At 41.3% G+C, this 26,449-nt stretch overlaps 1 protein-coding gene across 11 annotated transcripts in view; it reads left to right on the forward strand.

Moving 5' to 3' along the window:
• The window catches only part of Fars2 (phenylalanine-tRNA synthetase 2 (mitochondrial)), a 420,168-nt gene that overhangs the window by 223,838 nt on the left and 169,881 nt on the right, over positions 1–26,449 (forward strand). For all 11 annotated transcript variants that reach the window (XR_003950479.1, XM_011244345.3, XM_006516769.4 and 8 more), the window contains one exon: positions 672–832. Coding sequence is in view for 10 of the 11 variants with exons in the window: in XM_011244345.3 (XP_011242647.1) it covers positions 672–832 (161 nt within the window). In the remaining variant the exon portion in view is untranslated. The remainder of the gene's footprint in view (positions 1–671; positions 833–26,449) is intronic.

Below are 26,449 nucleotides of genomic sequence, written 5' to 3' on the forward strand. Positions count from 1 at the left end.
AAGGTACAGAGGCTAGCAGTGATCCCCCCCCCCCCAGAGGACCCAGGCTCCGTTCCCAGCGCCTGTCTGGCAGCTCAAGACCATCTACAGCTCCAGATTGAGAGGCTTTAATGCCATCTTTTGGCTTCTTTTGCAACTGCATGCATATGGGTCACCCATTCACATATTGGCTGTTTGCCTCTGTGTATATAGCACTGCACATATATAGTGCACATCAAAATATCCAAGCAAAACAGCCATACACATAAAATAAGAATAAATATAAATAAATCTCAAAAAAAAAAGGTACAGAGGGAACTAAGACAGGTACCTGATGTTGACTTCTGGCATCAACACAAACACAGGTCTTGTACAACACACACACACTGTGGGAGAGATGGAAGAAGGGAGGGGAAACAATGAGAGGATGAGCAAACCTCCCTTTGGACTTTATTGAGAAGTCAGTGACAATTCCCAGATGGTATGATTCCAGAAAGCTTCCTGGGGGGATAGAAGAACTATAAAAAGAAAGAGAAATAATGATTGAACGTTCTCTTGTATGAGCCCATAGTACTCTTCATCCCTACCACTAGTACCATTCAGCACTGCCCATCTTCGTCAAAGAGCACCAGGAGCACTATGTGATCTTGATGTTCTCCTCAACAGACATTTTTCTTTGTTTCTGATCATAGCTGGTGCTCAGGATCGAATCGGCTGGGCGTTTGGCCTGGGATTAGAAAGATTGGCGATGGTCCTCTACGACATTCCTGACATCCGCCTTTTCTGGAGTGAGGATGAGCGCTTCCTGAAGCAGTTCCTCCTGTCGGACATCAACCAGAGTGTCAAGTTTCAGGTAGGATGACTTATAAGAATTAGGATATCGTCGATATAAATGGTCATTAAAATCTAGGAGGTTCCACTACTTGAAAATTGTTGAATTTTTAAGTAATATTTTAAAATTAGGGTGACAGTCTTGACAGTCAGCTTGATGGGATGTAAAGTCACCACAGAAACAAATCTTTGAGCATTCTTTAAGGAATTATCTAGATTAGTTAAGTCAAGATCAGAAAACCCACACTAAATGTAGGCAGTGCCATACAAAGAGCTGCAGTTGCCCTGCCTGAATTAAAAGGAGAAGTGCAACTGTGCACAAGCACCCATTCTCTTCCTTGCTGGCTAAGGACAAGTTAGGACCAGCTGTTTTCTGCTTCTTCTGCTATTCCTCCTATAGTGGGCTATATCTCTGGATCTTTAAGTCAAAGTAAACCCTCCCTTTTAAAATAGATTTACTTCATGTCTTTATTAATTCTTTTAATAATTGGATGCATTGCCTTATGACCATATTCTCCTTCTCTCCCAGTTCCTCTCAGATCTACTATCTGTTCCATACCCAAGTAAATAAAATAAAACAGTTCAATTAGTGTTGGGTTTGCAGGCATTCTTTGGGTGCCACACCCGTAAAGAAAGCTAACTCTCCTTCCTTCGCTCTCTACCAGAAACTTCCCTGCTAGGGAATTCATAATCACTTGGATTCATGTCTGGTCTTGCCACAGTCTCTGAGAGTTCATATGTGCAACTGCCCTGTTGTGTCCAGAAAGCATTGCTTTGTTGTAGTTATCCATCACCTTTGGCTTTTACAATGTTTTCACCAATTTGCAATGATTCCCTGATACTTGGAAGGAAAGAAAGTGTTATAGATGTCCCATTTAGGTCTGAGCAAACTACAGTCTAATATTCTCTTCACCTGGACCAGTTGTAGGTCAATATCTGTTGGGGAGGGAGGCTTCTCTCATGAGGTTTACAAAATATACTAATATATACATATAATGGTAAGTCATTGAGTTGTTTTAATATCTTGTCCTGTTATTGGAGAAATAGCAAGTTATTCCCTAAGACCTGTGTTCTGTCTAACCACAGCATTTTTGCCCTGCTAATGGTATGAAATATGGGTTCCACCTTGTAGAGCAGGCCTTAAATCTAATCAAATATTGGTTGATTGCTCCTATGACATTCATGCCACTATAGCACCAGTGGGCTTATCCAGAGAGTCAGGTCATTATTATAGCTCTTGGGTTTCGTATCTGAGTAAAACTAATGGTAGCTTGTTTTCACTTACTAGTGTGCATAATACTGTCTAGCACTCTGAAAACCAGTCATTAGGGATAAAGTTTCCAGATATGTACCAGTTTGGTTTCTCCATATTCTATTACTCTGTATAGTTCAGTGTGTCTTCAGCAATAGGACTTGGAATGCAACCAAGAGCAACAGCAAACACTTGTAATATATGAAGGCCTATGGGACATTACTGCAAACACCTGTAATATATGAAGGCCTATGGGACATTACTGCAAACACCTGTAATATATGAAGGTCTATGGGACATCACTGGCCAACAATTTCAAAAGAGGCAACCCATTGCTGGCATTGGGCTTTCAGTTTATCAGCCTATGGTGTCTATAAGGGACATTGTTTTCCTCTTATAATATAACTCCATTTAAACACACTCATTTTCTCTCTCCATGTATATGTATGTATCTGTCTGTGTATCTGTGTACACATACACAATTTTTGTCAGCTTGATACAAATCTAAAGATATTTGGAAAGAGAGAATTAAACTTGAGATAGCATCTCTATAAGGTTAGCCTGTAGGCATGTCTGTAGAGTTGTTTGTTTGTTTTAATTCATTGATTCCTGTGTAAGGGTCCTACCACTGTGGCCAGTGCTATCTCAGGGTATATAAGAATGTAGGCTCAGCAAGTCAGGAAACAGCATCCCTCCATGGTTTCTGCTTTAGTTCCTGCCTCTAGGTTCTGCCTTGCTTCTGCCTTGACTTCCTTCATTGCTGGGGTGTGACCTGTGAAAGCCCCTACCATGACCAATTAATTAATTAATTCACTCAGTAACTAATCCCAAGGCCATGTCTCCACTTTTAGGTGTTTGTTATAAATATTACCTTGCTTTAAGATACCAACATATGTATCAATTTCTCTTGTTGCTTTGACACATGACTACAAAGTTGGAAGCTTAGAGTTGTTTTATTTAGGAAGGTAGTCTGGCTCTCTGAAGTCAAGATGGGAGTAGATATGGTTCCTTGGGAAGGTTCCAGGGAACTGTTGTCCCTGTGTTTTTGCCATACATACCACATGGCCTTTTGGTCTCCTGAAATCTGATCATTTTCTCTGAATATTTGCCTCCTACTTACTAGGATTCCTGTGATTCCAGACTGCTAGTAACACAGTTCAGGACACTTTCCCTTCCCCAAGATGTTTATTATTTGAGACAAAAATGGCTTAACTGTGTTGACCTGGCTTGCCTTGAAGTGACTGTGTCGACCAGCCTGTCCTCAAAATCCCAGGAATCAGTGTGCCTCTGCCATCTAAGTGATGCACCACCATGCCCAGCCTCTCCAGACCTTTCTTAGTTGCCTCTGTAAAGACTGTGGCCCCTCTCCTTAGGCATAGGAACATATTCGCAAGTTCCCGGATTCTAGATGTCTTTCAGGGGAATATTTTGCCTGCTTCTCCTTTACAGATAATGCTGCTTGCCATCCACTATTCTGATTTTGTTAGTAGCACCTTCTCCTATTTTCATGTAGTTGCCATGTTTATGTTCCTAGGAAGGGACAGGAGCCTCTTGTTACAGCTGTCTGTAAGCCTAGAGAATACTCCCCTGACCAGAAGAGCAGAAATGTTGAGAAAAACCTTCTGCAGCTGGGATCGAGTGGCTTATGTCTTCTCTGGCCAGGAACCTCCAGAATCCTGTAGTGTTGGGCAGAGATTTGTCTTCTTCATCTTCCCTTGGGTCCTCCTAACTTATGCCCCAGGCTCTCTTGGCTTCAGTAGTTGTATCCTCTGCTTCTCCATGGTCTTGTAAATTAGCTCCTAGCTGTGAGGGTGTTCTGGCTACAAGGGCAGTCTCTGATTTAGAGCACCCTGAGGCCTTATCTAGGAGACTCTTTTTAACACTTTGAGAGTCATTTCTTAGATTTAGTGAGGAATAAACTTGACTTATGCCATTTTAATTTTTGATCTTCAGCGTGCATACTTTGATCAAGGATTTGCATATGATAGTTCTCTTTGGCCCACCCAAATAATGCTTATGATAAGTGGGTAAATATTGGTTGCTTTATCATGCATGTTTTCTTGCTTTGCATGAGAGCGCTCTGCCCACTGCTGCTCCAGGACCGGGTGTGTAGCCCTCTAATTGCATGTACCGTTGTGGGATGTTTTTCTGAACTCCCAAGAAGTCACACTTCCATATTAGTGCCCTAAATTGAGTGCACAGTAAATCAGCTTGTGTGTGTGTGTGTGTGTGTGTGTGTATCCTTCAAAAATTTTGAAACACTCTACAACTGTGAGGTCAATATTTAGCCCTATGCAGTATTAATACATCATGCATTTTATTTATATAGCTTGCTTAACTGTCACTAATCGCATGTCTCTCTATAGTTGTTTACCAGTTATTTAGCAATAGTGGCTGTTTTCTGCCAGATGAGGGGTCTTTGCAGGTTGCCTTCACTGTTTGTATACTATGCTATTCCTAAACCTAGGTGATGCTCCCTTCGGCCTTGCCTTGTGATATTGCTGGGAAGGCATCACTGCTTTAACCTTCTCAACAAGCCTCTGGCTTAGATCCTGATACTCCCCCATCTCAGTATCAGCCTGACCCTAGTGCATTGCTCCGTCAGGACTTCAAGGGGTTATTATTTTTTAAGCTTAATTGACTTAAAACTCATGGCTAGATTACTCATATTCAAAACCTATGGTACTCATATGTAAGTATATAAACTACCAGGCTTATTAACCTCCTTTAGGAATCTAATCACAGCAAAACTACATATATTAATGATTCTCAAACTTTAATATCCAAATGAATCACCCGTGGATCCTGCTAAACATGGTCTCCAGGTGGGGACTGAGGGTTTGAATTTCTTCCTGCCTGCATGTTATTACTGTGCCATGAGTCGGAAAGCTACTCGCTCTGAGTGGCAGCTGAGGCCTCACCTGTTCGACGAGGCAGCCCCTCCAGCCTGGTTCTGAGCCTTCTTCCTCTGGTGCATTCTCCTTGTGAATTTAGCATTACTCTTTATAAGTAGATCTATAAACCTTTCTTCTTGCCCAAATTTTTTAAAGATTTTAAGAATTGCCATTACTTTTACTCTCTTTAAATTTTTGATGAACTACTTAAGATTCCTTCCTTCCCTGTCCTCACCTCTCTCCTCCCCATTCCTTCCTCCCCTTTATTGGTACTTGTATTTCTCCTTTATCTTTATGCTTAAAATGAAGACATGTTAGTCTTTAGATCAGAATGAATATCAACTAGAGATAATGAAATATGAATTTTAAACAATAAATTCAGTAGACAGAAGGAGTTGGGATCAGGCATCAACAAGTGGAAGCTGTGTTGGCTTATTGTATCCACTCAGTCTTGGGAGAAGTCAGCTGTGCCTGTCACCCAGAGAAACTCAGTTTCTCTGAACCTTCTTATGGCAGCAGTCATCCGCAGGATGGAGGTTTGTAAAGGGGGTATTGTATATTGGCTTTTATACTGTTGAGTAGGCATAACTCATTAATTCCTCTGTGTGTGGTCATAAAATCTTTATTGTCTCCGTGTGTGTGTGTGTGTGTGTGTGTGTGTGTGTGTGAGAGAGAGAGAGAGAGAATACTTGCTGTGCTGTATAGATGGAGTCCAGAGGACGTCTTTTTAGAGTCACTTCTTTCTTTCCACTGTGGGTTCTTGGATTCCAACTCAGGTTGTTAGGCTTGGACTAATCTCCCCAGTCCTGTACATGATCATCTTAAGACCTTGTAACACTTGGCACTTATTGAATCCTGTATGCAAATCGTGAACTAATAATTTACTTATGATGCATCCAATGGATTTGGTGAATACTATGGATATATTTTATAGGCATATTGCAACCACCAAGTAAACGTAGCCATACTAAATCTACAACTCAGTGACAGCCAGAATTTTAAGCCAAGCTTGAGTTTACACAGCTGTTAGTTTTCAGTAAGCTCTATTTTTACCTATATAAGGTAGCAGTAGACACAGAAATTCTTTAATTTTCAACTCCAAGATGTGTTTAACCTACAGGAAGAATCAGATTTACTGAGGCATGCTAGATAACAGAGCTGAGGTGAAAGTACACATAGATGATCGAGTAGTTACAGTCATACTAACCAGAGAATGTGGAGGTCAGACTTCTCTTTTTCCTTTTTCTCATCCTTTCTTGTGAAGTAATTCTCTAAATCCCTCCACATCTCTCTAGAATTGTCTCAGGGCTCTCACCTGATTATATATTAATCTCAAGGCTTGGAGGAGCTTCTGGAGCCGCCGTTTCTGTCATTATCATAAATGGTGTCTGTTAGAGACTTAAAGTAGGATTTCACAGTCCTTCCTCCTTCTAGTTCACAGAAATTTGGTTGTGAGACTCTCAAGAGTTTTGGTATGTTGCAGTGGCATTTCTTTTAACTTCTACCATATGCATTTTTTCTTCTTAATCAATAAACATTTTCTTTTGTTGAAAAGAGATGGTTCTTCCAAGAAGAAAGGACCACAAGAATACACAGGAAGATGGGAAAACACACAGCTCTGTGCACGTTCAGTAAGCATCATTGGCTCACAGGTGTGAGCGATGCAGCAAGAAGAGCAGGCACAGTTGGACACCATCCTTTTTCATTGTGTTGCTAGGTTTTGATTATGTTCTTTCCTCTCTTCCCTTGTTTCCCTCCAACCCCTCTCAAATTTATAGCCCCCTTTTCTTTATTATTATTTCATATGTGAATATATAAATACAGCCTGCTGAGTCTGTTAGTGTTGCATGTGTGTATATAATTTCTGGGCTTGGTATGGGATAAGGTATTAAGGGCTCATTCCTGAGGAAGACAGATCTCCCTCTCTCAGCACTCATTAGTTGCCTGTAGTACTTTGTCTTCAGATGAGGCCCCCTTGGATTCCCTGTCTTCCACATTAGCACTTCTATTGGCATCATCATTGTTCAGGTCTAGTGAAGGCACCCATAGTCTCATCCCTGTCATATCTAGAAGTCACAGCTGAGTTCCTTGTCCTCTGACTCTTAAAATCTTTCCACCTCTTCCCAGGTGTCCCCTTAGCCTTAGGTGTAACAGTGTTGTTCTAGATGTATTCACTGGGGCTGTGTATCCTATAATGAGTTGTTCTCTGCATTTTAGCCAGTTGTGGGTTTCTGTCATAATCTGTTGCCCAGAGAAGGCTCTTGGATGAAAAGTAGGAGCCATAGTTATTGTTGGCATAAGAACTGAGATTGCAGTTAGGAATTATGCAGAACCAGTAAAGTATTGCTGGTAGGTTCTCCTTTAAGATCCATGACCCAACTAGTTCTGGACCTGCCCAGCTGCCTATCTTTACCAGACCTTGTCCTATCATTCCTCACACCATACCTGTCCTCTGCTTCCATTCATGCCAGCATACTTTACTGAAGCCCAGCCTGATGAGTCCTCCCCTTCTGCCTAAACCTCTAGTATCCTCCCTAGCCTTAGGTAGAGCCCAGACCGCACACCCAGAGTTCTGCCTATTCTTTTCCAACCTCTAGGATTAGGCCAGAACATGCATTTTTTGTCCACCCAGACCCTTAATTCATCAGATTTATTCTACTTTATGTGTATGGGTGTTTCACCTGCATGCATGTCTGCCTACTTGTGCACGGGGCCCTCAGCATCCAAAAGATGGCATCATAACCTTTGGAACTGAAATTACAGATGGTTATAAGTTGCCACATGTATGTTAGCAATTGAACCTGGGTCCCCTGCAAGAACAACAAATGATTTTAACTGCTGAGCTGTCTTTCCAGTGTCACTTTTTTGAGTCATTATAGAGTTATACATAAAGCCTTTAGAAGAGACCCCACCCACTGTATTTAATCCACATTATTACTTCTGTCTTCACCAGCATCATCTTATATGTCTACCACCATTAAGAATACAGGCTCCTCTGAGGGCCTCAACCTCACTCCTGTGATTCCTGGTCCTTTATCCCCTCAGCTACTCTCTCCAGCTTCCTTTGACAACACGGATTTTCCACAACCTGAGCCTAAAGCACTCACAGGCTTCATTGGCCACAGCCCATTTTATCCTATTATTTAAAGCTTTGTGTTTTTATTGGAATCATTCTCACTAACCTGTGGATTTTGACTGCCTTTTAACTGTAAAAATTAGTAGACTTTCTTGCGTTTTATGTTTAGGGAATTATGACCACTATTTTTTAATTAAGGTACTTTAGCACACACAACTCCGTGTTATCTCCTATGATTTTTTTATAGTGGTGGTGGCAAAACTGCGTGTTTAGTGATATTTATCTGTGTGTGGTTGCCTAGTTATAGTCTATGTGAGTATATTTTATCTTTGTATTGTGTACACACACACACACACACACACACACTCACTGCCTTCTCCTGTTCTCCTCCCATTCTTGCTGATTCCCTTTCTTTTCTCAGCTTGCCCTCCTACTCTCATGTTTACTGGGGTAAGTTAAGGAGTTTGATTGGGATTACCTAGGGGAGCGTGGGTGGGAAGGTATTTATCAGGGCACAAGGAACCTACAAGTGGCTACACCACTGAGGAAAATATTTGTCTCTCCTCTGTGACCATGAACTGCTTACAGCTTCCTCATGCAGGTATGGTTGCCTCTGGTTTTTTAGTTATCACTAATGTACAAATACTTCCTGTGGGTAGACAACACGTTAAACATTAAATCTATCTATAAAATTGACCAGTGGGCAACATTAAGAATTATCTGTTCAGATCAGCTGCAGGCTTTTGTTTCTATTACTGTGAGAAGAGAGGGAATGATTTTCTGTAGAGAATCATCTAAACTGCACACTAATAATTGATGGCACAATTTTAGAAAGATTTAATCAGAGTAGGCAGGAGCTGACAAAGATAGAGGCAACATGTCATTTAAGTGGTAAAGGACAGGCCCGTGGTTTGGGATATGGGAAAAGATTGATATGGGAAGAGATGGTTGCATAAAGAAGGATTGTAGTAGTAGTAGTAGGAAGGCTTCATTTAGAGAAGACCTAGTTTGGAAATGGTATGGCTAAGAACAGTAACAGCAAAACTGCATGGTCACCTGCGCTCCAGAACTCTGAATGGGTTTTGCTCCGTTGTCCCCTCAAGCCTGAAAGATAGCACAGAAGCATCACCCGTCACCACATACAACAAAGGAAACACACTTTTATTCCCCCCCCCCTTTTATTTTTTTGAATATGAGGAAAAGATTGCCAGGGGTCTTCACCTGACTTTCCTCACATCTCAAAGTAGCTATAGTGGTCTAGAAGCCTACCTGCTTTTCTCTAATATGTAGACTGTGCTCTTGTCTGCAGTGCTTACACTTGTAGAATTGTATAATAAACAGCACGAGGTGCACATAATTAGACTATATCTAAAAAGATATAGCCCGTTTTTAATAATCATTTATGAAATAGAATGATAGACTTCTTGTAATATTGTTCTGCCTAAAATCTTTCTCTCTGACTAGTGCCTGGAGTCTCCCTTACTTTCTGGCTTGGAACTGTGTTTCAACAGAAATTTCCTTTTGTCTAATATCGACTTCACTTTCAAAGAGCAAACATGCTGTGTGTGGCTTTGGAGCATTATTTTCTGTTTAAACTAAGGGTCATCCTGGAGCCTTAGACTAAATCAACTGTATTAGTGTAAAGGTCTGCAACACTGACATCAAGGTCATTCCGCCGAGGAATCCGACTTTCAGAGTTTTGAAAAAACTAAAAATGTTGATCAGTGAATTACAGCAGAAAATCCGAAGTTTATATTAGTGAGCTGGCACCAAATTAGATTAAAGTAATTTGCCTGTAAGAATAACTAGCAGAGAAGGTAAGTGTAGTTTAAAGTGTCTTTATTTATTCTTGGTTTATGCATGTCCTGCCCCTCCCACCCCTGTGCGCAGAGGACGAGAGGGATTTAGATCCATCTGAGATAGGAGGACTTAAAAATTGTCCACTTTAAGACAGAGAAATGACAATGACTTCATGGTTAAATTGTGGCACAGCTTTTCAAACTATGCAGCTGTATTTTCAAACTATGCAGTTACACGTTTTAAGTGTGAACTGCTGAGCTCAGAAATTAAGAATATGGCTAAAGAAAGCACTAATTTATATAGTGGATGGATTAATTATTTCTCCTATCACTTGGATAAGTAATGAATCAAAAGTTTCCTTTCAGGGAGAGAGAAGAATTTACTTTCTCCAGGGTTTCTCTGTGAGATGTATAATTTATAATTCTGAGATGTAACTCACTGCTAAAGTGTAGTGAGTATGAAGAGGTAGCCCTTGTGAGAACTTGCTTGGCACAGTGCGAGCCCCAGCCTATCTTCTGTGCTGGAGTTAATACTGGATTTCTTTCCATTCCTTTTTGAAAATGTTGAAACATCGTAGACAAATATTTATCCCTTTGATTTGCTCAGAGCAGTGTAGGCTGGAAGGCTGCCGTCCTGTTGTCTCCGTCTAGCTCTCCCTTCCCGTCTGTGCCACGTTTCTCTAGAGAAGAGCAACATGAGGAGCTCCGCCTGAGCCCTTGCCTTCCAGGGGACATTCTTCGGCTCTGCTGACTGCTGTCACCACGTGCTTCATCACCGTGCTTGCCATTCTTCTTAGTGCTGTACGTTCTTCATGTCTAAAGGCAATGTGTAGGGTTGCCTCAAGAGTTTTAATCATATAATGCAGTAAAAATGAGAAATGCAGAGAAACTTTGTGAAAAAAATACAGAAACAAATTCTAAAGTTGATAATGGAAATGCAGAGGACCTGTATTGGCTAAGTAATGATCTACAGAAATTGAGAACTTACAAACCGCATGCAGAGATAAACAGTGCCTAAAGAATCAAGGAGTCTAGAAGAAGTTTGAACAACACAACACTGGTGCCCCCACTGGCCTGGGCTCATGGCTGCATGGGTCCTGCCCAGCAGTGCCGAGAGGAATAGTCTGCATAGATGCAGTGGGGCTAACTGGGAGTCTATATGGTAAAAAGGAGAAATGACCCAGGATTCCTCATTAGCTCGAAATGAGTTCTGGGGTGTGGACTCGGGTTTGGAAATCTCAATGCAAAAGGGAATTTATTAGCTTATAGTCTTTGAAAAACTCATTTTACCATGAGTGATTCTTTGATTCTTATTGGAGTAAATTGAATTGAGGAAATTGAACTAAATGAACTATGGAAATGCAAAATTAAAACCTAATTATATGTCTGATCTTGGAAGTTTGAAATGCTTATTTATTTAAAGTGGTTGTTGTGCCTTCTTTTTGAAAAACATTTATCAAATTAGAAATATTTCTTTCTATTTATAGTTTGCTGAGAATTTTATTTTTATTATTAATGAGTGTTAAAATTTATTAAACCCTCCAAAAATTGTATTTTGAGATATTCTCATGAGTTCTGGGACTTTATTCTGTTACTCTAGTAATGGTTACTATTCTTTTAGTATTAACCACACTTCTATTCTTGAAAAACACATATGAGCTTGGTTATATTCCCTCCCTTATGTATTTGCGGATTGGGTTTGCTAATATTTGTTGGAGGTTTCTGAGTCTTTGTTCAGGAGTTACAGGCGTGTTGTTTTCCATCTGTTCCGTCCCTCTCGGGTTGAGGTGCTAAAGATTGTGCTTCTTCATAAAGCAAGTGTGGAAGCCCTTCCCTCTTGTAAGCTCTGGAAGGGAAGCTTGCAAGTTAATGGCATTTGTTAAACATTGAGTCTCTAGAAGTGTATTTTATATTTGATGGTGTTTATTAAATATTGTGTCAAATTTATCAGTAGCTCAAGGTTCTTTTTTCTGGGGAGTTGTTGTTGTTTTGTGGGGTTTTTTTGGTGGAAGTTTAAATTATAAACTATCTTTTGTGGCTTTTAGGCTATCCAGACTTTAAGTTTCATTTTGTATCAGTTGATTAACTAATGTTCTTCCTCAGGAACTGTCAGTTGTATTTAAATTTGTAGATACATTGGCATAAACTCGTTTATACTATTCTTTTATTACTCTGATATTTTAAAACTTTTTACTTAGTAATTAAACCTATGTGCTGATGCTATTTTTCTTTCCTTTTTTTGTTTTTTGTTTGTTTGTTTTGTTTTTGTTTGTTTGTTTGTTTTGGTTTTTCGAAAGGGGGTTTCTCTGTATAGCCCTGGCTGTCCTGGAACTCACTCTGTAGACCACGCTGGCCTCAAACTCAGAAATCCGCCTGCCTCTGCCTCCCAAGTGCTGGGATTAAAGGCGTGCGCCACCATGCCTGGCTTGCTATTTTTCTATACCACAACTTCTCTTACATTTTGTACCATTTCATCTTTTCCTCCTGCTCATTTCAGACTTCCTCATTCTCCTCATTCTCCTTTTCCAATTCCTCCTTGTCTTCTAGGCTCCTGACTGATCCCAGTGCCTTCCATATGCTAAACATACTAGCTCTTTTGAGCTCATCATTGAATGCTAACTTAGCAAGGTACCCCACTTGGGGGTCCATCCCATAATCAGCCACCAAACCCAGACACTATTGCATATGCCAGAAAGATTTTGCTGAAGAGACCCTGTTATAGCTGTCTCTTATGATGAGACATACTTATAGTTCCACTGTGCCAGTGCCTGGGAAATACAGAAGTGGATGCTCACAGTCATCTATAAGATGGAACATAGGGCCCCCAATGGAGAAATTAGAGAAAGCACCCAAGGAGCTGAAGGGGTCTGCAACCCTATAGGTGGAACAACAATATGAACTAACCAGTACCCCCAGAACTCGTGTCTCTAGCTGCATATGTAGCAGAATATGGCCTAGTGGGCCATCACTGAGAAGATAGGTCTGTTGGTATTGCAAACTTTATATGCCCCAGTACAGGGGAATGCCAGGGCCAAGAAGCAGGAGTGGATGGGTAGGGGAGCAGGGTGGGGGGAGGGTATAGGGAACTTTTAGGATAGCATTTGAAATGTATATAAAGAAAATATCTAATAAAATTCTTGACGAGCATCATTCTTCTCTAGCACTTTGAAGATACTACTTGCTGTTCTGTTCAGGAATTTTTCCCCTGTGCCCATATCTTCAAGGCTTTTCCCCACTTTCTCCTCTATAAGTTTCAGTGTCTCTGGTTTTATGTGGAGTTCCTTGATCCACTTAGATTTGACCTTAGTACAAGGAGATAAGTATGGATCAATTCGCATTCTTCTACACGATAACAACCAGTTGTGCCAGCACCAATTGTTGAAAATGCTGTCTTTCTTCCACTGGATGGTTTTAGCTCCCTTGTCGAAGATCAAGTGACCATAGGTGTGTGGGTTCATTTCTGGGTCTTCAATTCTATTCCATTGGTCTACTTGTCTGTCTCTATACCAGTACCATGCAGTTTTTATCACAATTTCTCTGTAGTAAAGCTTTAGGTCAGGCATGGTGATTCCACCAGAGGTTCTTTTATCCTTGAGAAGAGTTTTTGCTATCCTAGGTTTTTTGTTATTCCAGATGAATTTGCAAATTGCTCCTTCTAATTCGTTGAAGAATTGTGTTGGAATTTTGATGGGGATTGCATTGAATCTGTAGATTGCTTTTGGCAAGATAGCCATTTTTACAATGTTGATCCTGCCAATCCATGAGCATGGGAGATCTTTCCATCTTCTGAGATCTTCTTTAATTTCTTTCTTCAGAGACTTGAAGTTTTTATCATACAGATCTTTCACTTCCTTAGTTAGAGTCACTCCGAGATATTTTATATTATTTGTGACTATTGAGAAGGGTGTTGTTTCCCTAATTTCTTTCTAAGCCTGTTTATTCTTTGTGTAGAGAAAGGCCATTGACTTGTTTGAGTTAATTTTATATCCAGCTACTTCACCGAAGCTGTTTATCAGGTTTAGGAGTTCTCTGGTGGAATTTTTAGGGTCACTTATATATACTATCATATCATCTGCAAAAAGTGATATTTTGAGTTCCTCTTTTCCAATTTGTATCCCCTTGATCTCCTTTTGTTGTCGAATTGCTCTGGCTAATACTTCAAGTACTATGTTGAAAAGGTAGGGAGAAAGTGGGCAGCCTTGTCTAGTCCCTGATTTTAGTGGGATTGCTTCCAGCTTCTCTCCATTTACTTTGATGTTGGCTACTGGTTTGCTGTAGATTGCTTTTATTATGTTTAGGTATGGGCCTTGAATTCCTGACACCATTGCATACACTAGCAAGATTATGCTGAAAGGACCCTGATATAGCTGTCTCTTGTCAGAGTATACCTGGGCCTAGCAAACATAGAAGTGGATGCTCACAGTCGGCTATTGGATGGATCACATGGCCCCCAATGAAGGAGCTAGAGAAAGTACCCAAGAAGCTAAAGAGATCTGCAACCCTATAGGTGGAACAACATTATGAACTAACCAGTACCCCGGAGCTCTTGACTCTAGCTGCATATATATCAAAAGATGGCCTAGGCGGCCATCACTGGAAAGAGAGGCCCATTGGACACGCAAACTTTATATGCCCCAGTACAGGGGAACGCCAGGGCCAAAAAAGGGGAGTGGGTGGGTAGGGGAGTGGGGGTGGGTGGCTATGGGGGACTTTTGGTATAGCATTGGAAATGTAAATGAGCTAAATACCTAATAAAAAATGGAAAAAAAAAAGATACTACTTCAGGCCATGTGTTCTGGGGAAGTCTGATCTTCATCAGTTTGTTTCTCTGTACATAGTACTACCCTTTGGCTAGGTAATACTTAAGAATTTTTCTTACCATTTGAGGGCCTCTGATTTAATTATGATGCATCTTGATGTGGATTTATGTTTATACCAGAGAATATTTACTCAGTACTTTTGGTATCACAATTGCCTCTGGAGAAATCTGAGTAGCACTTCTTCACAATTCCTTCCTTTACCTTTTCCTGATCTTCCATTTGTATATATTGACGCTTCCTGTCTAGAATTGGGTCATGTTCTAATTGATCTGGTTGACTGTGCTTTTTCTCATTATAATTTTTCTGTGTCTGAATTCAGCCCTTTTAGGTCATTTCATCACACTTGTTTCCCCTCACTTTTACTTTTTGCTTTTTTGGGGGGAAGGGTGGCAGGGTGGGCATTTTGCCTCTGCTGTATGCCTCTTCCTGTGTCCTTTATGTGTTATCTTTGAGAACTAGTCTTCTACTACTGTTTAGAATACATGCCTCTTACCATGTTAGTGAGGTTTGAGTTAATAACTCATGAAGAAGTCATTAAATATTCCTTTTTCCCTGGGCACACAGCTCTCTTTAAAGAAAGAGATGATTCAGTTCATGAGCTCATTGAAGCATCATAACAAGATTTTGCAGTGAGACTCTGAGGAAATAATTTCTTTAACATTAGCATCTTCAGTTGAGTTGTTATTCATCAGGAATTAAGCTTTTAGTCCAAATCTGTACTTATTAAATCAGCCCTTTTCTCTGACTTCACATCAGTTGGCACAGCCCACTCCACTGTATATACTCAGGCTTTTGAGCTATTAGTAACTCTATATTTTCCCCCTCTTCCTCATGTTTTTAAATATTAAAATAATATTCTGATCTTGAGATATAACATGTATAACTTTTTATGAAGTTGTAGATTACATAGATGAGATGTATATACATTTAAAGAGTCAAATTAATATTCATAAAGTGATAAGTTGGCTGCATATGTGTTAATTATATTAGTTACATGTATAAAAGGTTAGCACATAAATACTTTTTAAGCTCATAGTTCATTATCAACAGCACATTCACATTATTCTCTAACTGGTACCTGTCAGCCATCTCTAGAACTCCTTCCATTGAAAACCTGATCCTTTATGATGTTCATGCTACTATTCCTTGTCCCTCTTTTCACAAGTCTCAGGAAGCTGCCATTTTGCATTGTGACTTTGTGAGGTTGACTTCTGTATGTGAAAACCACACACTGTTTGACTTGCTATGCTGGATATTTCCCTTAGCACAATATCCTTGACATTCATTCATGTTACAGCATATATCAAAATTTTCCTCCATATGAAATGTTATCTATACTCATTTGTTTATTGATTTGTCACAAATAACTGTGAGTAAAACTACAGCATGGGTGTTTCAATATTTTTCATTGATTGATTAACATACTAAAACCTAATTCTTATTCTTTGCTCTCTAACTGCCTAACTATTGAGTATAGCCTCACTATCATCAACCTATCTCTGGTAGTAGATGGGGGTAGAAAATTGACTGCAGTGTGTTTTCTGATTGTGCATCTGTTTTTACACCGATGTGTGTGGCATGCTTCTCTGATCCACTACAACGTGATGTTTGAATGTAAGGTGAATGGGCATGGCCTGGGATTGGAAACCTTGATAAAAGAGCCATTGGTTACCCAGTGGCTGTTTTGTGCCCATTGTGTCTTTGCTCCTTGTCTTGCATACTCGAAGACCATGTGTGTTCTCTGATAATGGAGAGTGAGTAGGATTTCCTTATCTCTTCTCCTGTTTGTATCTAATTTCATTGGTAACTCCTGACAACACGTTTTACTTAATCTTGCCAGCTCTACTCCCACTACCACCATCACCCTGAGGTGAGGAGTGAGGTTAGGAAAAGAATAGAATCCATCTCTGTCCCTGGACCCCATCCTTCTGAAATAGGTTATACCAAATGATCAAAACTCTCAAAACAAATTTTGGGTTTCTGATCATGCAGAGGCCAGAGTGTATGGTCATATATCATGGGTTTAGGAGGATCAGAGCTTTATCTATTACAGTCTATTCTTCTAGAACTATTTGTAAAACACCTTTGTAGCAAGACCCACTCAGAGTAACACTCCTTCCTTGCAGCTGCCTCTGAAGCCAACATGCTCAGGTCATGCTGGGGCCCTGGGCTAATGGCTAAGCTGGTAGTGCTGAGTGCCAGCCTCTCTCCCCGACTTCTCTCTGTGCTTCTTTCTGTTCTTCCATCTTTTTGTCTCTGTCCTTCTCACTATATGTTTTGTAGGTGACATTTTCTCTTACTCTGTTCCTGTCACCATTTTAATATGTGATTCTGATTCAAGTTAGGTTGTCAGCACAGCACGGAAGAAATGGTCTCAGGCTGCCTGGAACCCACAAAGGGACTCATTTCCCTATTGTTTATTGAAGCTGTAGATGATGTGTGTGAAATCTGACAGGATTTTTCCCAAACACAAGAGCATGATAAATTATTCATTCCCAAAACATTTCTGAGCATATACTCTTGTGTCAGGCACTCTGTTCCGTATTGAGGCTACAGAGAAACCTCTGTCCTATGATAGCTTATGGTGGTTGTGGGCAGTAGTGTATATAAGGGCTTTGATAAAGTAGGCTGGCTTCCTAAGGCGTCTGCCCTGAGCATGAATGGTCAGATTAATAATGAGAAAAACAATAGGTAGCAGCACTATGGTGGAAGGGTGCTGCAGATCAGTTTATGGTGTTGACTGGGGGCAGGGGGCAGATGCTCTGAAGTAGGGGGACAATCTGAGCAGGAAAAATTGGGGGGTGAGGCCTGTCTTTGCATTTTGTCTAGAAGAGAAGAGTAAAGCATTCCATTTCCTGATGAGATTTCCCCATTAGCCGCCAGTGTCACTGAACAGTAAGAAGCATTGGTTGGGGCTATGAGGTTAGGAGTCCAAGTAAAACCTCCCACAGGAATGATGTGAAAGCAAATAAGGAAGGAGTAGAAAGAGATAGCGAGTTGGTTCTGGGATCAAAAGAGTTTCCAAAGACAGCACTGAAAGGTGGTAGGCCATCGATGCATGATGGAAGGGGAAGGCAGTGATTGTCTCTTTCATTGTCTAGAATGAGATTATCTACAGTGGCTTCCATGGAGAACAACACAAGGTAATCAATCCTTAGTGGACTTTGGCAAGCCTAGGCTTTTAGTCACCAGAAGTAAAAGCACACTTATGATCCTGGGTGATCCCCAGGGTCACCTTTGAAACTGGGTGGATTAGAAAAAGGCAATAGGAACGTAAAAATAGTCCATACTTGGAGAAGTAAATGATGAGTAGTTTTGGCCAACAGAGGGTGTGAGTGTAACACTGTGTCCTTGTCATACTCTTTGTGTTGTTCTGTGTGGCAGTCAGCACTTATGCTGGGCACAGCGCTGCACATAAGACTGAGGCCAAGGATGAGGAATTATAACAGTGTTTGTCGTAGAGGGAAAGTCAGAGCAGACATCTCATGTAAGGTTGGCCTGGGCAGTGGTTACCAAGGGAGAGACAGTTGGTGGGAGGCACTAACTAGCATAGGTGGTACTAGGGAATTTCTGGAAAGAAGACAGCTTGCCACCATGACAATGGTGAGTCTTCCTGGAGGAATGGGGACCTCTAGAGGAGGAGAGAAGATCAGAGGGGAAATACCTAGCCCTAAACTACCTGCTCAGCTTGCTGAACTCTCTGAACATGCTCCAAGCCCTTGAACTTGCTTAAGGACAGTTACATGAAACATAATCATCATGGAAGACCAGCCTCATTTATTATCATTTTTTAAAATTACAGTTCTTCTAAGCTTTGAGGTGATTTCATTTCCCAAGTGTTTTTTTTTTTTTTTTTTTTTTTTTTTTTTTTTTTTTTAATGCTAGACAAAAAAATACCTCTTCTTTGACCAAAGACTTGAAAGTAAAGAACAACAAACTAGGATAACACTATAGTAGATGTCAGGACCATCTGAGCCTTGGGAAGATCTTCCTTGGATGTTTATCTTAGTGGAAATGTAAGCAATTGGGAAGAGAAGACAATAGTGCAAGTTTCCTTCCATTATTAAGTTTTGACAACTGTGAACAACATAGTGTGCCCTCTGCATTCTGATGCTATTAATAAAACCCATGATGTCTTATTCGACTCGGATATTTCATCTTTAGCATCATGTCACCATCAGCATCTGCTCAAGGTAATTCAGTCATCATCTTCTCAAGATTCAGGTTCCTAGTCTTATGTGGGTGGTTTGTTTTTCCTCCTTCTTACTCAGTTTTCCAATTAGCACCTTATTAACTCTTCACAGAACTCGTATTCTACCACTTAACCTTTCTCACTGAGAGACAGAGACAGAGAGAGACAGAGAGGGAGAGGGAGGGAAGGAGGGAGGGGGTGGAGAGGAATGGAAACCATATTCTTGTTAATCCTTGTTAGTAATAGATTCAGCTTCAAACCCTGGTGCCCCGAGGGCAGAGCCTCCACATCACATGACCGGAGATAGTGGCGGCTCAACACATTTCAGAACAGCAACAACAAGAAAGATCCTTGCAGGTCGGAAACAGAGACAGCACCTGCCTGTTGGGCAGCTGGGCAGGTTTTCCCAGCTCCAAACTGTGGGGCAAACCTTCCCATCAGAGTCACCTCATTTTTTCCTTCCCATCAGAGTCAGAGTCACCCCGTTTTCTTTTTTATCAAGGAGGTAGCAAACGACATGCACTATGGTGCTAGTGTGAAATGACTTCCATTTATCTTCTCAACCTGGGATCAGCTTTCTTTTGTACCAGAGGAGAACTAGACAGATTCGTTGTTCTGTTTCCATGGGGATATAGTGACTTTGCCCTAAGTGTACTCACTTGCACTGGCTGCATCGGTGAAAGGCAGACTTGCATCCACTAGTATGTAAATTGAACTTAAATGCTGAAAAGATGAGGTACAGCCTCAGACATTGTTTGTTGACCTTTTCAGTTTTATTGTAATGAGGGGTGGGCTGTGGAAATGTGGGAAGCTATGGTGGGACCTACGTGGATTCAGGCAGATGTGGAGTCCATTCTGGTCTCACTGATCTCACACCCCCTTTGTGACATATAGGCACTATAGGCTTTTTATTTTAAAATTATTTAGATAGTTTGTTTGTATCTGTTAGTTAAGGAGTAGAGGCTGCTGCTATCTTGTTCTTGGTACTGTGGATTAAGTCCTGTGTGAGTGTGTATGTGTGTGTGTGTGTGTGTGTGCGCGCGCGCGCGCGCGCGCGCGCTACATTTAAAAAGAATTACTAAAAAATAAAAACAACTCTTCTGTGGGTGAGTGATCGAATGCTTGCCTAACATACCTGAGATACCTTCCAAAGACTGCAAAAAGTAAATATAAATAATCACATAATGAACACAGACACTGCTATGAGGAAGACAAAGGGAAATTTTGTTAGGATTCCTCAGGGATGGTAATGTCACAGATGGACCTCCCCTTCCCAACCAATGCCTTCTAATGGTGACACCTTAGCCCTTCATACCTGCTGCCTCCCATTCACCTCCTACCATGTCCTAGTATCTGTAGTCCCTGAGTGTGTGTTTCTCACCACAGCCTGAGGACAGTATTTAAGTGCCACAGTTATCGTGACCTGGGAGGACAAAACTCATCCCTCAGACGTCACAACTGTCCCAAGCCCATACAAGCCGCCATGAATAGCCACAAAGCCATCTGTCATGTACCACAGCCCTCTGTCCTGTCCCCACCACAGAGCCATGTGTTGCATCCTTTTCTTGGCTTCAGCTTTATTTCCACCTCCCATCTACTCTGCCTGTATTCCATGAGCCTTACTCCTTTCTCATCAAGCCCAGCCAGAGCCCTCCATTACCTGATCCTGCATCTCTCTCTCTCTCTCTCCTCCAGTGTCCATGGCTCTCTCTCTTTCCTGTCTGCTAGCCTGATTTAGGCATCTTCTGTAGCAGCCCCAAAATTAAATCGTTTTCTTGTTTGGATCTATCCTTCCATGTTGAACACGCCTAAAACTAATGAAGGCAGAACTGATTCACCTCTTTCTGGTCTGATGTTGAGGTGCTGATTAGCTGCTTCTTGGTACTTCTTCATCCTTACTAGGAGTTTTATTTCCTTGATGGAAGTGGGGGAGCGGTGAAGACTATTAGATATTATTACCTCTGTGCCGTCTCCATTTCTGGGTTTCTCCTGTAAGCTTCCATCCATCCTTGGTCCTTTGTCATAACCTCTGGGAATGGAATCCAGAAGACTGCTTCCTCACAGTTCTCAGGGGTTCTTCCCCCATCAGAGTTCAAGAGCCCCAGGTCACGCTGCCACACCCACTACCCGTTTTTCCTGAGTCTGGATCTTCTCATTTTGACTGCCACTGCCACTGCCACTGCTGCTACTGCTGCTGTCCTGCTTACTCAGAATGCCTTACAGTTTTATGCAGGCCATTTGCTCACTCATTATCAATTCATATCGTTTCTCTTGCTCTGCTTTCCTTATACCTACTTTCTTTAGTAGCTTATCTTAATTGCACAAAATAATGGGCTTCAACAATAATATCATCATACATGCATGTACTGTACAGTGATGATATTCACCTCCTATCTCTTCTGTTTTCTTCTCCCTCTGGTGCCCTTTCTATTCCATATAATGGCCTCCCTGTTTGCTTTCATGTCTCTTTTTATCTAGATTATACATGTGAGAACGCATGTGCTGTAGCTACTTTCTGAAACTTGCAGACTTTTGTTTGCTGATGTGAATGGTTTGATGTCAACTGTCTCATGTGTCCTTGTTCCTGTCTCTGTGATTTCTAGACACACTCTGTACTTTCTGGGGTCACTGGAAATGCTTGTATTTTGACAGGAGCTGGCTTGTGAGTATGTATATGTATAAAAACCATGAATACTCATGTTCTTCTCTATATAGAGATTACATCCTTTTTAGAAAAGCAAAATATTGGAAAATTGAACTTTAAAAGGAATTATGGATCTAGAAAGTGGTAGTGCAAGACCCATGAGAGAGAAGCAGATGGACCTCTGTGAGTTTAAGGCCAGCCTGATCTAACTAGTGAATTGCAGGCCTGCCAAGATTGTATCGATACCCTGCCTCAATGATAGATAGATAGATAGATAGATAGATAGATAGATAGATAGATAGGTAGATAGATAGATAGATAGATAGATAGATAGATAGATCTGTAGGAAAGACAATAATAAACCCTTGTTAGGTTAGAATAAGAGAAATTAATAAGAATTTATGGATTGCTTGGTTGGTTGGTTTGGTGTGTGTGTGTGTGTGTGTGTGTGTGTGTGTGTGTGTGTGTGTGTGTGTTATGCTGCAGATTGAATCTAGGGTTTGTATGTGCTTGCCAAGTGCTCTATCACTAAAGTATATCATGTCACCTATTCCCCTGTGGTTTTTTACTTAATTTAATTTTACATGTATAGGCAGTGTGCCTACATATGTGTATGTGCACCACGTTCACACAGTGCGCTAGGCGGTGTCCGATCCCTAGAACAGGAGTGACAGTTGTGAGCTGCCCTGTGGATGTAGCTGCTGAGATCCTGTACATCGAGTGCCCTTCACCACTTAGCCAGGTCTCCATCACTCTCCCTTATACCCGTTCTAAAGTAAGAGGGCTTGCTAGGTTGCCCAGGCAGACCTTGAAAATATATCTATGAAACTATAAGAGTGTTCGTGTGTGTGTTTGAATTAGTTTGAATCCAAAAATAACTTGACTGCCATTGACCTTCAGTGGGATTTCTTGAAATTCCATAGCCATTCTGTCCCATTTGAGTAAGACTGATTGGGAGTTACTCTTGTGGACCCTTCCACAGCAGCTCTTCCTCAGCACCTGTTGAGTGTTAGTGTCCCACAGCTAGTTCTCCACCAGGACCCTACTCCTTGTTCCCTCACACAGCCACAACACATCAGGAGTGGCTCTACTCCAGGCAGGAGCTGTGACCACTCTGGAAAGGAAACTCAAGGCTGTGTGGAGACTGTACTCAACCAGACTGTATTCCCAGCCCCAACCTGTGCGGTGTCCCTCCCTCTTTGTGCATAGAACTATAATGAAGCCTGTGTGTGTGTGTGTGTGTGTGTGTGTGTGTGTGTGTGTGTGTGTGCGCGTGCGCACCCGTGTGCAATAAGGCTGACAGTGAGCCATGAGCTTTGGAGCAGACCATCTGAATTTAATTCCAAAGCCACTGATCTAGTAGGTCTTAAGATTTCTCAACTGCCAAAGCAAGAAAATATTAATTCCTACTAGTCAGAAAAGGTTGTGAAGAGAATTAAGGAGCTTAAATACAATACAAATCCTTAGCACAGTGCCAGCATATAAAGTGTTATGTAAATCTCAAATATTATAGTTGTAAATGTCTGTGTTAGTATAGCAAATAAATACCCGGCACATACTTAAATGGCTATGTTAGAGGTTGGCACATAAACTCTCCTACAGTCCAATAACAAGCATTACTATATAAATTTAAAGGTAATAGGCAATATATGGAAATGGTGTTTTGACAGCTTTTTCACAATAATGGTTTTGCCCACCATCTTGTCTTGGTATGCCTCCTCTCTGGGGTTAGTTGAAGAACCTAATTCTTTTTCACCCTGACTAAAATTTTCCTTTTGTCCATGAAGGTAGTGTATATTAAATACAAAATGTTGCACCTGCCTGTGTATAACTGACATCTTCTATCCTGTTGAGTCACTGAAGGTTTTTCTGATTATTTTTTAAACACATAAGGGATTACCATGACAACACTGTCACTCACTGGTTGATGGTACAAGACATATGCTTACAAATCTACTGCAACACAGCATAGCTTGTTAAAAACAGATTCTCGTGTTTGTGATCAAGCAAGGATCTTGGCCTTTGCTGCTCTACTTTTTCTGCTGATAGTTTATCTGTTTTTGCTTTGCTGGGACCTAGGGCCTATAGCAAAAGCATGGAACTTAAGGAGGATTGATTCTCTAGATTGTGGTACTTCTGATTTTTATTTAAGAAAGTAAGACTTCAGGGCATTTATTCAACATTCACAAGACAATCACACAGAAACAGAGCACCTTTTCTAACTGTTGTACCTCCATTCAGCCCTGAAACTCATGTGGGCAGCAGCCTGGTCTACCATGTTGTCCTGCAACCATCTATCCCAGAGGTTTTCTATGACGTCGACCTAACACCTGCCCCTGTGTATATCACAGCAATGACTGAGACCTTGCCTGTGAAGTCACTTTGTGAACAGGTCTAGAATTTGATGTGTCTGTCAAGATGTGAATTATCATTGTGCTTCAAGAGACCACCATTCTTGATAGAAAAATGGTCAGGGAGTCAAGGTTTGACCTTCCCATTCCACGGAATGGTCTCACTCACACTGCCAGCACTTGCTTTTGGTTCTCTATAGGCTGCAGACAGAAATATGTCAATATGTGTGATTACTGAAAAGGTTGGGTAGCCAAAAGAAATTTTTTTAAGTATGAAAGTAAGCAATACTTTTGGGAGATCTGTCTATTTATTAGTTCTGGGATAGTCTCTCTGCATACGTAGAATTAAGGATTTGGGATTCATATCAGCATGGCAGAGTTCACAGAAAACTGAAAGGGATTATGTAGGAATGTTGTAGCTTTGACAGTGTGCAGGGTGATGAGAGCAAGTAACGTCACACAGGTGGGACACAGCATCTGCTCCTTGCTGTCTGGTTCCCTAGAAGCTGTGTCCATCTAAGGTTCAGAATGACTCGTCCTTAGAGAGTGCCCCCTGCAGCTAAAGGGGAAATCAGTACACTCTCAGAGGATCTGATTAGTGCAGTTTGACTAGGAATTCAGGGGCCATATTTTCATTTCACTAGAATGAAACCTAGGGGCTGGAGAGGTGGCTCAGAGGTAGAGTGCTTGCTGCTCTTCCATAGAATCAGATATCAGTTCCTGGCTCCCAAATTGGGTAGCTCACAACTTCCTGTATACTTTACTTCCTCTAATGCCCTCATCTGGCCTCCATGTACACACTGCACACACACACACACACACACACACACAACTTCCTGTATACTTTACTTCCTCTAATGCCCTCATCTGGCCTCCATGTACACACTGCACACACACACACACACACACACACACACACGCACACGCACACGCACACGTACACGTACACACAATACATATACTAAATACATACATACATACATACATACATACATACATACATACATCTTGAAAATGAAAAATAGAGTACACACGCAGAAAAAGGAAAGGAGGTTATGGTGCCAATAAGATTGACTCAGAGTCTTTAACTGGGTTCTCTTTTACTTGGAATTAAAAACCCAAGTCAGCCATATGTGTTGCCTGCAAGTGGTGCTGCTGAAAAGCCACCAGTGTGTTGCTGAACATGGTCCCCTGGGGCACCGTCTCTCTGAGCATCACACACAGGCAGTCTTGTAGCCAGGTGTGTGCAAGGTGTGTGCTGTGCTTATTCTTTGCTTTGAGCTCTGGGTTCCTGCACAGCCAACAGCTGCTTTGCTGAAACTGCTGTCGGGGCCAAGTGTGCGCCTTCCGCCTGTGCACAGCAGGGCCTGTGCAGGAGGCTGTTTCTCCTGTGGGTCTGAAAGTGATCCTGAGTGAGACACCCCACTCAGGCATTTAGCTCAGCCTCAGAACCAGATGCCAGCTCCCTTCCTGTGAGTAACCACTAACCTTTATAAAGCATGCAAGCACCCACAGCAGCTGCCAAGTGCTTGCCAGGTGCTTACGAATGGTTTTTACCACTGTGCCATAGAATAAGCACTGAGTGCACGTTTTACACATGGCAAAATTGATATTTAGAGAATGTAGAAATTTGTCCAGAGTTATACAACCATCAGGTAGAACCTGACAAATAGCTCTGGAGGCATCTGGGAGCAGTCACTAACCAGCAATTTCATTCAGTCCTGTCTGACAATTCATGGCAGAGCCTTTGCCATTGGACAACTAAGTTTCTGTGTGTGCCCCTCAACAACTGGGTAACTTTTGATCATATTTCACCAGATAAACAAAATGGCCTTTCAGTGTTTAAAAAGAAAAAACAATTGTGATAGTTTTGATTTTTTGTTGTTTTGTTTTGTTTGGGGGGGTTGTTTTTGTTGTTGTTTTTACATTAGTTGAAAGTCAGAGACAAAGACTAATGAACTTTCTAGAATCATTGCACTCTAGAATAACTGAGTTCAGCATTGCGGACACTGTGATGGACCATGCTTACTTGTCTTTGACAACAGAGTACATTCAGGCAGCACTCACTGAGAGCCATTTGGGGAACTGCCTGTGATTGTTTGGTCAACACATGAGGGGCATTAAGAAGTAACTGTGCTTCCATGTCTTTGATTTCAACCCTCATTTGGTCATCATTACAGCCACTCACTGTATATCACCATTGTATATCACAAATATATCACCAGTGGATGACTGTTCCTTTGCTTAAAGAGTACTGTGCACACAGAATGGTTCCAGGTACCAAGCATAGCCCCGTTCTTGCTTACCCTCTGTAAAATTAAGAAATTAGAACGTAATAGATGTTTCTGTCTGTTACATGCACAGATAGGTCTCAGGCCACCAGTGTTCACTGAGTATCTGTTCTGCTCACAGCCAGTTGAGCAGTTTTTGCAAGATTTGGAGAAGAATCATTCATACTTAACTGTGCCTCAGTTTCTTTAGCTATAAAATTAATGAATGTAATGCCACTTCTAGATAATTTCATTTACATGGCATCATAAATATCTTCCAGAGATGCATGGATGTGTTCAAATTATTAATAAACTCATTGTCTAGTAACAAAAACAATATC

This window comes from Mus musculus, chromosome 13, assembly GCF_000001635.26.
Source record: "Mus musculus strain C57BL/6J chromosome 13, GRCm38.p6 C57BL/6J".
Taxonomy (NCBI): Eukaryota; Metazoa; Chordata; class Mammalia; order Rodentia; family Muridae; genus Mus; species Mus musculus.